At 42.7% G+C, this 12,821-nt stretch overlaps 1 protein-coding gene across 1 annotated transcript in view; it reads left to right on the forward strand.

The window, feature by feature from the left end:
* Positions 1-12,821, forward strand: part of Srp68 (signal recognition particle 68) — a 39,475-nt gene that overhangs the window by 23,787 nt on the left and 2,867 nt on the right. Inside the window, exons 9-13 of the mRNA XM_076869300.1 lie at positions 2,122-2,220; positions 5,537-5,601; positions 9,660-9,816; positions 10,572-10,666; positions 11,664-11,793. Coding sequence (XP_076725415.1) covers positions 2,122-2,220; positions 5,537-5,601; positions 9,660-9,816; positions 10,572-10,666; positions 11,664-11,793 — 546 coding nt within the window. The remainder of the gene's footprint in view (positions 1-2,121; positions 2,221-5,536; positions 5,602-9,659; positions 9,817-10,571; positions 10,667-11,663; positions 11,794-12,821) is intronic.

Genomic DNA, 12,821 nt, shown 5'->3' on the forward strand with positions numbered 1-12,821 from the left:
CTAGCAAATAAGGGCAATACATGGCAGTGAAGAGGTTTAGCATCCTATCTTTTATTTTTTGTACTGGGGATTGAACTCAGGGGCACTTTACCACTGAGCCATCTCCCCTCCCATTTTTTTAGACAGGGTCTTCCTAAGTTGTTCAGAATCTCACAAAATTGCTGAGGCTGGCTTTAAACTTGTGATTCTTTTACTTCAGTCTCCTGTGTTGCTGGGTTTATAGGCATGTGCCACAGTGCCTAGCTTTTATTTTCAAGCTTAAGCTGTACCCTACCAGAGGGATTGGAGACAGATCTTATGTAGCCGGAAAAATGAAATTTGTTCTTTTGCCTATGCACCCATTGCCTGAATTGCTGATCTGTACCCATCTGAAAATGAGTGTTGGTGGCATATTTGTTAGAGTGCATTTTATTCAAACTAGTGCAGAGGTTCATTCTCCCTGCTGATAATGTGGCTCTGGCTCCTGTGTGGTTGGCTGTTTGGATTCTAATGCCCATCAAGGTGCTCACATATCTTATCCTATTTGTTAAGTACTAGACAGCAGCACTATTCCATAGGATTTGTACTTTTACAAATTTTGGCCAGCAAATTAAAGAATCTTGCCAACTTGTTGGATAAAGTGTTTTTCTCTAGAGCAGCACCATCTAGTACAGTGGCCACTTAACATATATGGCTAGTTCCACTTGTTTATATTTATTTATACTGGGGTTGAACCCAGTGGCACTTTACCACTAGACTTTTTTATTTTGTTTTTAAATCTGAGAAAGGGTCTCACTAAGTTGCTGAGACTGGCCTTGAACTTGTGATCCCCCTGCCTCAGCCCCCCAAGTCATTGGAAGATATGCACCACCACACCCGGTATCTAGTTCCATTCAAACTAATAAAAATCTCAAGTGCTCCCGTAGCAACATGTAAGGATGCCACTGCATTGGATGGTTCAGAGAAAGCACTTCATTGTTGCTGAGTCCTGTTGTATTGAACATGGACCCATGTCTGCTTAGAGTTACAGGCCTGTGCCCCTACTTTGTTCCCCTTAGTGAAGAGTGGGAAACCCAAGTAACCCATAGGTGGAAAAGAATGTTTGCTTTAGATTAGGTAATTTACAGGGGAGACTTTTTTTTCACACTGGAAATTAGGAAAATTATAAGAGTTCTTAAGAGAAGAAAAGAAAATTTTCTTTTAAGTTCCTTCCAACCAGCCTTTCTTTGTGCTTCCTTAGAGGTCACTTAAATGTTAAGACATTTTTTCAGATGGAAAGTCAAGTACAATAATGGAATGTTGATGTTTTAATTTCACAGCAGGTCTGCCAGTAACACAAGTTCAGCTCCTTTCTGCCTTCCGTCCATTCCCACCTGCTCAGTCAGATTCTTTAGGACGATAACGTGGTTTGGCAGATGTTCAGTTAGTGAATCATTTTTTTCACTTCTCCAAGCTGTGAAGCAGAAGGTGACACCCAGTACTTTTTAAAGACTGTCATCTCATTCTTTTCCACCTTGTATGCTCAAAAAGTTGTTCTCAAAATAGACCACGTGCAATATCAGAGTACAGAATGTCTGTGGGAAAGAGAACTCATTATGATATTTAGGAGAAATGCTTTTGATTAGATATTGATTAGTAATGTTTATCACTTGCTTGGATCTAAAAGAAAGTCAGAATTTACACATTGGATTACTTTTGTAAAGGGTAGTTCTATTGTCGTCCAATAGAGCTTGCCATTTTTTTCTGGAAGGAGATTTCTGGTGTGCTGTGCCTTGGTGTGAGTAAGCCATAGCTTCTCTAGAGGTTCCAGGTGCCGATCCTGAACAAGGTAGAAGCATTGGAGGACAGCAGAGGAAAGTTCTGTGACTAAGGAAATGTATAGACCTGCTGCCTGGCAGATCCAGATCAGCCATACAGATGGCTTTCTCATTACCTTCACTTTGAAAATATGATTCCCATTTCTATGTGAATAATGGACAAGGCTGGGATGAAACCCTGGGAGAGGGACAATTAACAGGATATCGGATTTGGACAGATGTGTGTGGTGGGGGGTGCAGGGTCAAAGCACCGTGATGCCCTCCTCCCCATGGAATACTACAGTTCATTCAGAACAGTCTCTCACTGCTCTCTGCCTCTGTTTAGGCTGAAAGCGAAGGAACCAAGGAGCGACTGTTTGAATCCATGCTCAGCGAGTGTCGGGACGCCATCCAGGCCGTGAGGGAAGAGCTCAAGCCAGATCAGGTAGGACCATCAGCTGACCTGCCGCTGGGGTCCTCTCAATCTGTCCTGTCCTTAGGGGGTTCCCAGAGATCTCAGCCACTGGGCTTTTTTAGGCAAAGTGGTCAGCTGACACTTTGGGGCTGGGGATGTGGCTCAAGCAGTAGCGCGTGCACCTGGCGTGCATGTGGCCCGGGTTCGATCCTCAGCACCACATACAAAGATGTTGTGTCCACCAAAAACTAACATAAACAAATAAATAAATAAATAAATAAATAAATAATAAAAAACAAATGCCACCTATTTCTTCAGGTCCACCTCATAGCCTACTGTCTCAGAAGTATGCCTATACCATGCTAGCCCACAAAAATCTCTGCATTTTTTTTATTTTTTTTAGATGTTGGTGGACCTTTATTGTATTCATTTCTTTATATGCAGTGCTGAGAATCAAACCCAGTGCCTCACATATGCTAGGCAAGTTTTCTACCACTGAGCCACAACTTTAGCCCACATTTTCTATATTTGTAATTATTCCAGCTGTAATTTCTCTATGGTAGTCAATCAAATATTGCCTATTTTGTTTTTATTATTTTATTTACTTATTTATTTTGGTGGTAGGTATTGAATCCAGGGCCTTATGCATGCTCAGCACATGTTCTACCACTGAGCTACACCCCCACCCCTTTATTTTTACTTTTTTTTTTTAATATTTATTTTTTTTTTAGGTGTAGATGGACACAACAAAATGCCTTTTATTTTTATGTGGTTCTGAGGATCGAACCCAGGTCCTGCCCATGCTAGGCAAGCGCTCTACCACTGAGCCACAATCCCAGCCCCTATGTTTACTTTTTTTTTATTTTTCTGTGGTACTGGGAATTGAGCCCAGGATCTTACACATACCAGGCAAGCACTGAGCTACATCCCCAGCTCATTTTATTTTATTTTGAGATGGGGTCTTACTAGGTTGCCTAAGCTGACCTTGAACTTGCAGCCTCCCTTCCTCAGTCTCCCAAGTAGCTGTGATTATGGGTGTGTACCCCACACCTAGCTAATATTACCTCTTTCTCACGGTGTATTGAATTTCTGTTGTGGGAAAAGATTACAAATTTGCCATCTTTTTTTTTTGGTTCTGGGGATGGTTCTGGGGCTGTGGCTCAGCGGTGGGGTGCTTGCCTCGCATGTGTGAGGCACTGGGTTCAATCCTCAGCACCACATAAAAATTGTGTTCATCTACCATTAAATAAGAGTTCCACACTTGTTAGGCAAGTGCTGTACCACTGAGCAACATCCCAGCCCCAAATTTTACCATCTTATTTTTTTTTTAGTTGTAGTCAGACCCAATACCTTTATTTTACTTATTCATTTTCATGTGGTGTTGAGGATCGAACCCTGGGCCTTACACTGGCTAGGCAAGTGCTTTACTGCTGAGCCACAACCCCAGCCCATTACCATCCTATTTTTAAGTGTACAGTTTAGTAGTATTGATTTTGTTCATAATGTCGCACAACAGTCGCCTCTCCAGAACTTCTGTCCATCACAACCTTGTGTCACACCTTCATAGTCATCCATCTTCATGTAGAACCCTTCCTCTTATGAAACCAAAGCTCTGTACTGTTAAAGAGTAACTTCAAGTATTCCCTTTAGAAATGTTAGGTGGTTGGGACTGGGGTTGTGGCTCAGTGGTAGAGCGCATGCCTTACATGTGTGAGTCACTGGATTCGATCCTTAGCACCACATACAAATAAATAAAGATATTGTGTTCATCTACAACTAAAAAAAAAAAAAGTATTAAAAAAAATGTTAGGTGGTTTTTGTTTTTTGTCTTTTTGGATGTTTGCCTTTTCATCTTTGCATTGCTTTCCTCAAGATTGTAAACATCAGGGCTGGGGATGTGGCTCAAGCGGTAGCGCGCTCGCCTGGCATGCGTGCGGCCCGGGTTCGATCCTCAGCACCACATACAAACAAAGATGTTGTGTCCGCCAATAACTAAAAAATAAATATGAAAATTCTCTCTCTCTCTCTCTCTCTCTCTCTCTCTCTCTCCCTCTCTCACTCTCTCTTTAAAAACAAAACAAAACAAAACAAAAGATTGTAAACATCTTAAAAGCAAGTCTTTTTTTTTTTTTTTTTCATCTGTACCTATATATTAAGTACAAAATGTTTTTTTAAAAAATGGTTTTGAGGGGCTGAGGCTGTGGCTCAGTGGTGAGGTGCTTGCCTCACATGTGTGAGGCACTGGGTTCAATCCTCAGCACCACATAAAAATTATGTTCATCTACCATTAAATAAATATTTTTAGAAAATGGTTTTGAGTTGCTTGGTTTGCTCAATTAAATCACTGCCTACTCTAAGTAGTCATTTGCTTCCTTCTGCCATTAAGCTGTCATCACCCTCAAGTAGTCCTCAGGTAGGCTGGACTCCATAGGACCTCAACAGAGGGTCCTATGGAGTCCAGCCTACCTCACTCCCAGGGGTTGAATGCACAGGGGTTGGGGGGATACCTCATAGAATGGAACGAATGTGGCAACACAAAGCTGCATTTGTGGTAATATCACCACATTCGGTGGCTTAAAATAACATATTTATTATCTTACACTTTTGGAGGTCAGAATCTGAAGTGGCTTTTCAGTGCTGCTTTCTTGTTGGAAACTATAGAGGAATCTGGGGAGAATCCATTCCCAGTATTCCAGAGAATGCATTTCCTGGCTTCTAGAAGCCATCTGCATTCCTCCATCTTCAAAGCTATCAGCTGAACATCTTCTTTCCTCTTCCCTCTTCTTCAGTTCCTATACCTTCTCTAACTCTGAGCCTTCTGGAGCTTCCTCTTCTAAGGATCCTGTGGTTAGGTTGGGCTTATTTGAACGATCCAGGATAATCCCAGAAGCCCTTAATTTAATCACATCTGCAGTGTCTTTTCTACTTTATGAGGTGACATCGTCACAAATTCTGGAGGTTAGGATACAGGTCTTAACGGGGGCCATTATTCAGCCATCCAGAAAATGCAAGCTCTAAAGAGCACACAGCACAGGACTAAAGCTTGGGTATGAGGCACAAACCCTAAAGGGAAACCGCAGACTGTCTTTTTTTAATACTTGGGGTTAGATTCTGGGAGAATGGGGCAGGGAGCCTCAACTGGTCAGTATTCTGAATTCTGTTAGTCAAGGCCCAGTTTTAGATGACAGTGGTATGCTATAATATGTTATCAAATCTTTTAATAGTTGAGGACCCCCCCAAACACTAGTCTGTGTATTCAGGGGATTTTGAGAACCACACCTCTGAAGGAGGTGTTCAGACCCACAGATAGGAGTTTTACTTTTTTTACCTTTTTCACCTTCTGCAGAAACAGAGAGATTACGCCCTTGATGGGGAGTCAGGAAAGGTATCTAACCTCCAGTACCTGCACAGGTAAGGGTTATTTTACTTTTTCTAATTTTCAAATATGTGTGTGAGTTTATTTTTTGCAGTGGATATGATCAAACCCTGGGCCTTGTTCATGTGAAGCAAGCACTCAATAAGCATTGAGCTATACTGTGAATTTTTCTACTATTATTGTTGTAAAATATATCTATTCGAACAAAAGAGTATAAATGTTTGTGCACATTTTATTTTATTTTGTTTTTGTTTTTGCAATACTGGAGATTAAACCTAGGTGCACTTTAACACTGAGCTACATCCCTGGTGCTTTTTATTTTGAGACAGGGTCTTGCTTAGTTACTCAGGCTGGTCTCAAACTTGTGATCTTCCTGCCTCAGCCTCTCAAATTGCTGGGATTACAGGCATGCACCATTCTGCCCAGCATACATTTTAATTTTTAATTTCTTGATAGCATCATGGCACACATTTGTAATCCCAGCTACTTGAGAGGCTTAGATAGTAAGATTGCAAGTTTGGGCAACTTAGACCCTATCTTAAAATAAAAATTTAAAAGGGGAAGAAGCTGGGCGCAGTGGTGCACACCTGTAATTGCAGTGGCTCAGGAGGCTGAAGCAGAGGGATCAAGAGTTCAAAACCAGTCTCAGCAACTTAGCAAGGCCCTAAGCAACTCAGTGCGACCCTGTCTCTAAATAAAATATTAAAAGGCTTGCTGGTGTGACTCAGTGATTGAATCTCCAATGATGAAAAAAAAAAAAAAAGGTGTGTGTGTGTGTGTGTGTGTGTGTATAAAATGTATATGTATATATAATTTATTAATATGTAACAAGTAACATTACTGCATATAAGTACATTTTATCATATAATAGTATACGTACTGCAGTTGGGTATAGTGGCACACACCTATAATCCCAGTGACTTGGGAGGCTGAGGCAGGAGGATCACAAATTCAAGTTCAGCCTCAGCAACTCTAAGCATGACCCTGTCTCTAAATAAAAAATTTTTTTTTTTTTTTTTTTTTTAAAGTCTGGGCATGGGCTGGGGTTGTGACAAAGCATGTGTGAGGCACTGGGTTTGGTTCTAAGCACCATATAAATAAAAATAAGTAAGTAAACAAATAAAGGTCTATCAACAACTAAAAAAAAAAAAGTTTGAGCATATCACTTAGTGGTAGAGTACCCCTGGGTTCAGTCCCCAGAACTAAAAAAAAAAAAAAAAGTTTTGTATTCTGCTTTTGGGTATTATTTAAATATGTAAATATGTGTTATATAATATAAGCTTAGAAGGTAGAGCACGATTCATAATTTCAAAGCTCCCTGTGTCCCCCCCAACTTATTCCTCCCCTTCTTCTAGAGCTAACCACTCTCCTTCCTAGTGCCAAGCTCTGATTTTTATTCACCTTTGTGTTCTGAACATTTTGAAGTTGTCCCTTTCATGTTTAATTTCTCCTCAAGTTTTATTCCATCTGTAGTTATTTTTGTGTAAGGTAGGAGTCTGCTTCACTTTTTTGCATCAGGATAATGGGTTATTCTAGTACAGCTTACTGAGCACTCCACCCTTTCTTCATGCTCTGCGGTACATTTTCCTCTTGTGGACACCCTCCACTGCCTTCCGCTTCATTGACCTACTGGTCTTTACTTCATTGGTGCAGTGAATTACTGTAACTTCACATTAAGTCCTGAAAGCTAGTAGAGGAAGTTCCCATCACCAGGTATTTCCCTGGGCGTGTCTTGACCATTTTCTTTGTGATTTTAAAATCACTTTTGTCAGTTTGGGGTGTGGGTGTGGATGTGGGTGTGGGTGTGGGTGTGGGTGTGGTATAGGGGATGAACCTAGGGCTCCACCCACATTAGGCAAGTGCTTTACCTGGGAGCTACACCTCCATTCCTGGTTTTCATTTTTTTTAAATATGGGGTAGGGCTGCAGGTATATAGCTCAGTGGCAGAGCACATGAGGTCATTCAAAAAGAATAAACATAGGTTATTTTGTTTTACAGAGGAAAGAAGAGTGACTTTTTTTTTTTTCCACTAACATTCTGGGGAGAAATATTACCTCTGAAAACTACTTCTCATCAGACTTTTCCATTTGACCTTGAAAATTTATTTCTTAGCCACTGCTTATAACTTGGATGATAAACCTGCCATTTCCCTTGCCCATCTTCTTTTTTTAATCCTTGTGTTTGTTGCTGTAACCCTGCGCCTTGCACACACTAGGCAAGCGCTCTGTTACTGAGCCACATACCTAGTCCCTTGTGATTTTGTTTTTATTTTAAAAGAAAAAAAAGGGCTGTGGATGTAGCACAGCAATAGAGCACTTGGCTAGCACACACAGGACCCTGAAGTCCATCCTCAGTGCTGCAAAAAAAACCCCAGAAAACAAATATCAGTATACTTTACACTCGGTATCCATTTTTAGGTATTTGGTATTATGTGAATGTCATATTGACTGCCAGGTGACTCAGATACATAGAATACTAAGTGAGAGAGGCCCTGAGATGTTATCTGTTTCAACAGCCTGAGGAGAAAGATGTGGCTCCTTGAGTCTTGGTGACCACTTATAGTCACTGAAGAGGCATCCAGAGTTGCTCTGACCTTCTGACCTTGAAAAGATTCTCCAAAACCTCTACCAATGCTGAGGAAATTTGGAAACCTTGATGTCGCCTTGCTCTTGGGTCCATTCTCTCACCTTCAGATTAGCTAGTTTCAGTGTCATGGACTTCCATGATGGGAAGGCCAGATTTGAGGAAAAACAGATGAACCAGAAATCAGGTGGCTCGTATCATTTTGTGTATAATAGTGTTTGGCAGTCTGAGTTTTCTGCAAAGCTTTTTAGGAAATTTATCTTATGACCTTCTCACCCATTTCTTGGAAGCAGCTGTTCTTAATTTTGTTCATGAAATAAAGTCTTTTGGTATTCACCTCCTTATCTCTCTAAATGACATGTGTACTTGCTACTTCTTGATGAGTCATTTTTCAACCTTCCAGTGTAGCCCTAGTCTCGCCTGCTCTGTGTGCACACCACCACTAACTACATCCCCAGCATGGCTTTCCCAGTTTTTATGCCATCTAAAAGTTTATTTGTATTCTTTCATCTTTGTTGTTGTTGAATAGTTTATGAGATTTTTGTTCCCAGCAAAATCTGATTCTTCCAGGTTGCTTGTTTTCCCTTTGGAGTTTGGCCTCCTCTTTCTTATTAGAGGTTTTTCTTAATGTTTACTGATCTTGCTCCCCACTCCAGTGGAAGGAGGGGGCTTCTCAGGTGGGGTTGCTGTGTGTGTGTGCACGGGGCTGCTCGGGCATGGTCCTTACTTAGGTGTTTGGCTCTTCTTTTCTATGGAAAAAAACCCCTAAGAATCTTACAGGGTTTTCTCTTGGGCTGGTCTGATCCCTGGAATATATCTGGCCGTTCTTGTTCTGGAAGCTGAGTAGAGAGGGCCTGGGGTTCACACTTGTACTTTATAGTCTCTTAGTCCTCATGGACATTATGAAGTTCTTGACCTCCACTGGCCCATGTCCCTGACCTCAGGCCTCTTTTGCATCCTCTCAAGAAATGGCCTCTAGCCAAGTAAGGTAGGGTTTGAGAGCGCTGAATTCTTAAACACTCACCATGTTTTTATTCCACCCTAAAATAAGTATCACATGTCTTCTTATATCCACGTGGCTAGTGAGCACAATCATCTAGAGAGACTCATGGCAGTGTCTCAAAGAAGGTCATTGAGGAATGGGGGCAGCTGTGCATGCACACACCTGCATAGGCAAGTCTTTGTTCCAGAAACTGGCTTCCACCCATGGACCTTCTTAGAGACTAGTAACAGCCTCTGAAGCTAAGAGCTGTGTGACTCAAAAAATATACAGAGGACCTAATTTAATCTGAAATAAAATTTTGTGATAAGATCTCATTCAGGTTCCCTACAAATTTGCCACTGAATAGCTGCTCAATTAAGAGACCCTGTGAGCCTGAAGCCCAGATCAGATAGCCCTGATGTGTGACACACCCTTACTTCACATGTTCCCTAGGTCTGTCCTAACTTATAGTCCCAACTCATAGAGCTTCTCTAAGTATGACCTAAGCTGACACATGGTCCATTCCAGCTACCTGACTTACATCAAGCTGTCAACGGCAATCAGGCGTAATGAGAACATGGCCAAAGGCCTGCAGAAGGCTCTGTTGCAGCAGCAGCCAGAAGACGACAGCAAGCGTTCTCCCCGGCCCCAAGATCTGATCCGGCTCTACGACATCATTCTCCAGGTGACCCTTGGGGACCAGGAAGGCAAGGACTGCCTTCTGCCTGTGTTGGACACCAGTGACTTAAGTTTGCATACAAAAGGGCCATGGCACCAAGGAACATTAGTAAATGGATGAAAGACAAAGGTCTTGGCTTATTTTAGTGGTCTGTGAGCCCACATACTTCAATGTGTTGAAGTGGAGAGACTCATAAGCCCACAGGTATTAACAGGTATTAACTTCCCTATGTAAGATATTCTCTCTGCAGCAGTGATATACCTGTAGTCCCAGCTGCTTGGGAGGCTGAGGCTGGAGGATCACTTGAGCGCATGGGTTTGAGACCAGCCTGGACAGCATAGTGAGACTGTCTCAAAAAATAAGTAAATAAAAAGATATTCTACCAGACGCTCTGGAGACCTGAGTTCCTACTGTCTCAGCCCACTAGGAGTTTGTTAGCTAGTAAGATTGCTATACATGCATACACACACACAAGGTATCTCTATAGCTGCCAAATGCACGGGTCACTCCGAAATAAAAGTTCAGAGCTGGAAGATCCCTTCCAGTCCAAGAAGTCTCTGAAGGTGGGTGAGATATGAATTGATTGGTAAACTTGGTGTCTTAGAAGGGGGCAGGGGACACCAGGTACAACTATTACCCTCACAGACTTTGCTCATCATTTTGATCACAGACTTTTTTTCTGCCCTTATCTCTTCTTACAAGGTCTCTGACAAGAACTTGTTCTGAGGTCTTCTCATTTTCTTCTTTCATCTGTTATACAGAATCTGGTGGAATTATTACAGCTTCCTGGCTTGGAGGAAGACAGAGCCTTCCAGAAAGAGATAGGCCTGAAGACCCTGGTGTTCAAGGCATATAGGTAACATCCTGAGAAGGACAGCAGGGCTGTCTTATGCCTCACAGTGGTTCTATAAGTTTTCGGCCATGGCCCACCCCATAGTAGATGGGGTTGTTACCTACTAAGGTTTTTGAAAAAAAAAAAACAGATGAAACTGGTGGCACACACCTCTAATCCCAGCAACTCGAGGGACTGGGAGGCAGGTGAATGGCAAATTTGAGGCTAGCCTCAGCAATTTAGCAAGTCCATGTCTTAGAATACAACTTTTTTTTTTTTTTTTTTTTAAGATGTTGGGTGGGCCTTTGTTTTGTTCACTTATTTATATGTGGTGCTGAGAATCCAACCCAGTGCCTCGCACAAGCCAGGCAAGTGCTCTATTACTGAGCCACAACCCTAGCTCCCATGAATACACTTTTTAAAAAGACTGCAGATATAGCTCAGTGTTAGAGTACCTCTGGATTCAATCTCCAGAATCACAAAAAAAGAAAAATATGAACAGAGATGAGTCATTGCAGAGAGTGGCAAGTGTGATTTTTGGGGGGAGATGGGGTACCAGGGATTGAACTTGGGGGCTCTCACCTGCTGAGCTGCATCCCCAGCCCTGTTTTGTAATTTATTTAGAGACAGTGTCTCACTAAGTTGCTTAGCACCTCGCCAAGGCTGGCTTTGAACTCACAATCCTCCTATCTCAGCCTTCCAAGCTGCTGGGATTACAGGTGTGCGCCACGGGGCCCAGCTGGCCAGTGGAATTTATATTTCTGCCATACAAGTGTTTCCTCCTGCCTATTCAAGGCTGCCACCATCCTCTTTTGGGGAGCTGTCCTGTGTTTGCAGAGTGCGCTAGTAAGCGAAAGATGGGCTATGTATTGAACCTAGGTGGTCATCTCTGATTGCTGGGAAGGACCTGTACCTTAGCCAAGCAAACCTGACCATTGTTGTGGGGGGGTTTGCATGGAAAGCCTTGCTGTTGGGCAACTATTGCTTTAGAATACTGTGGCTCTTTTTCCCTCCCCAACAGGTGTTTTTTCATTGCTCAGTCTTACGTGTTGGTGAAAAAGTGGAGCGAAGCCCTTGTTCTATACGATAGAGTCCTGAAATATGCAAATGAAGTGAATTCAGATGCTGGAACCTTCAGGAACAGCTTAAAGGTGAGTTATCAACTGCTCCTTGTCTCCCAAGTCCAGGAGGTCAGGTAGTGAGATGGTGCAGGGGCCCCTCTGGGGGCATGCCTGCAGGGTGCTTCCCAGGCTGGATTCTTGGTCCCCCTTGAGCTGTAGGCTGAGTAAAAGATGGGTGTCTGGGTCCCTGTCCTCGACCACCAGAGAGTGAACATGTACTTTCGAAAGCCTCTCAGTGATTCTAATGTGCAGTGAAGTTGAGAACCACTGGCAAGGCCTTCTTGTACAGAGTATGTCCAAGCCCAGTAGCATGGGGAGCTGGTTAGAATTGCAGACTCATGGGCCCCAGCCCTGACCTTAAGAGTCAAGAGTCTGTGTTTTAACTGGACCCTAGGCAATGTGGGTGTCCATCATGCTTAGAAAGTACCCATCTAAAATTCAGCCTGAAAGACTCCATAACTTGCTTGATCTCACTGATTGGCGAGTACCACCTAGCTACATAATCTTGTAGACTGCTGTGATGAGACATAGCTTTTTAAACATTGGCTGGGCCAAGGAATCTATGTGTGTTTTAGAGTAAAGAAAATTAGTTGAAAAGAAAATTAGTTTTACTGTCATTCATGGAGTCACAGTCAGCATTTGAGAGCTGCTGCTTTGTGCCTGGGCACCAGGCCCCAGGAGGAAAAATGTCCTCCTGGTTTTGGCCTTTAGAGAGCATGTGGCTTTATAGTAGCCTCAAGACCCATATGTGGGAATCTTGCAAAGACAGAGGGTTGGGACTAGGACTCAAGGGCAGAGCACATGTTGAGCATGTATGAGACCCTGGCTTTGATCCCCAGCACCACAAAAGAGAGGCATGGTGTACGGACAAGGGAATAGGAAGGAGGGATGGCGGTGGGGCAGAAGAGGGGTATGGATAGTGGCAGCATCACTACAGTGGGATGTCATTTGGGGACAAAGCCACAAAGCAGTATGGATCATTCATCTCTGGAGAAAAGAATGACCTGTTGTATAAATATCCACCTGACCTTATATGCTGAATGGTTTGGGGGAAGTGT

This window comes from Callospermophilus lateralis, chromosome 11 (genome assembly GCF_048772815.1).
Source record: "Callospermophilus lateralis isolate mCalLat2 chromosome 11, mCalLat2.hap1, whole genome shotgun sequence".
NCBI classification, from domain to species: Eukaryota; Metazoa; Chordata; class Mammalia; order Rodentia; family Sciuridae; genus Callospermophilus; species Callospermophilus lateralis.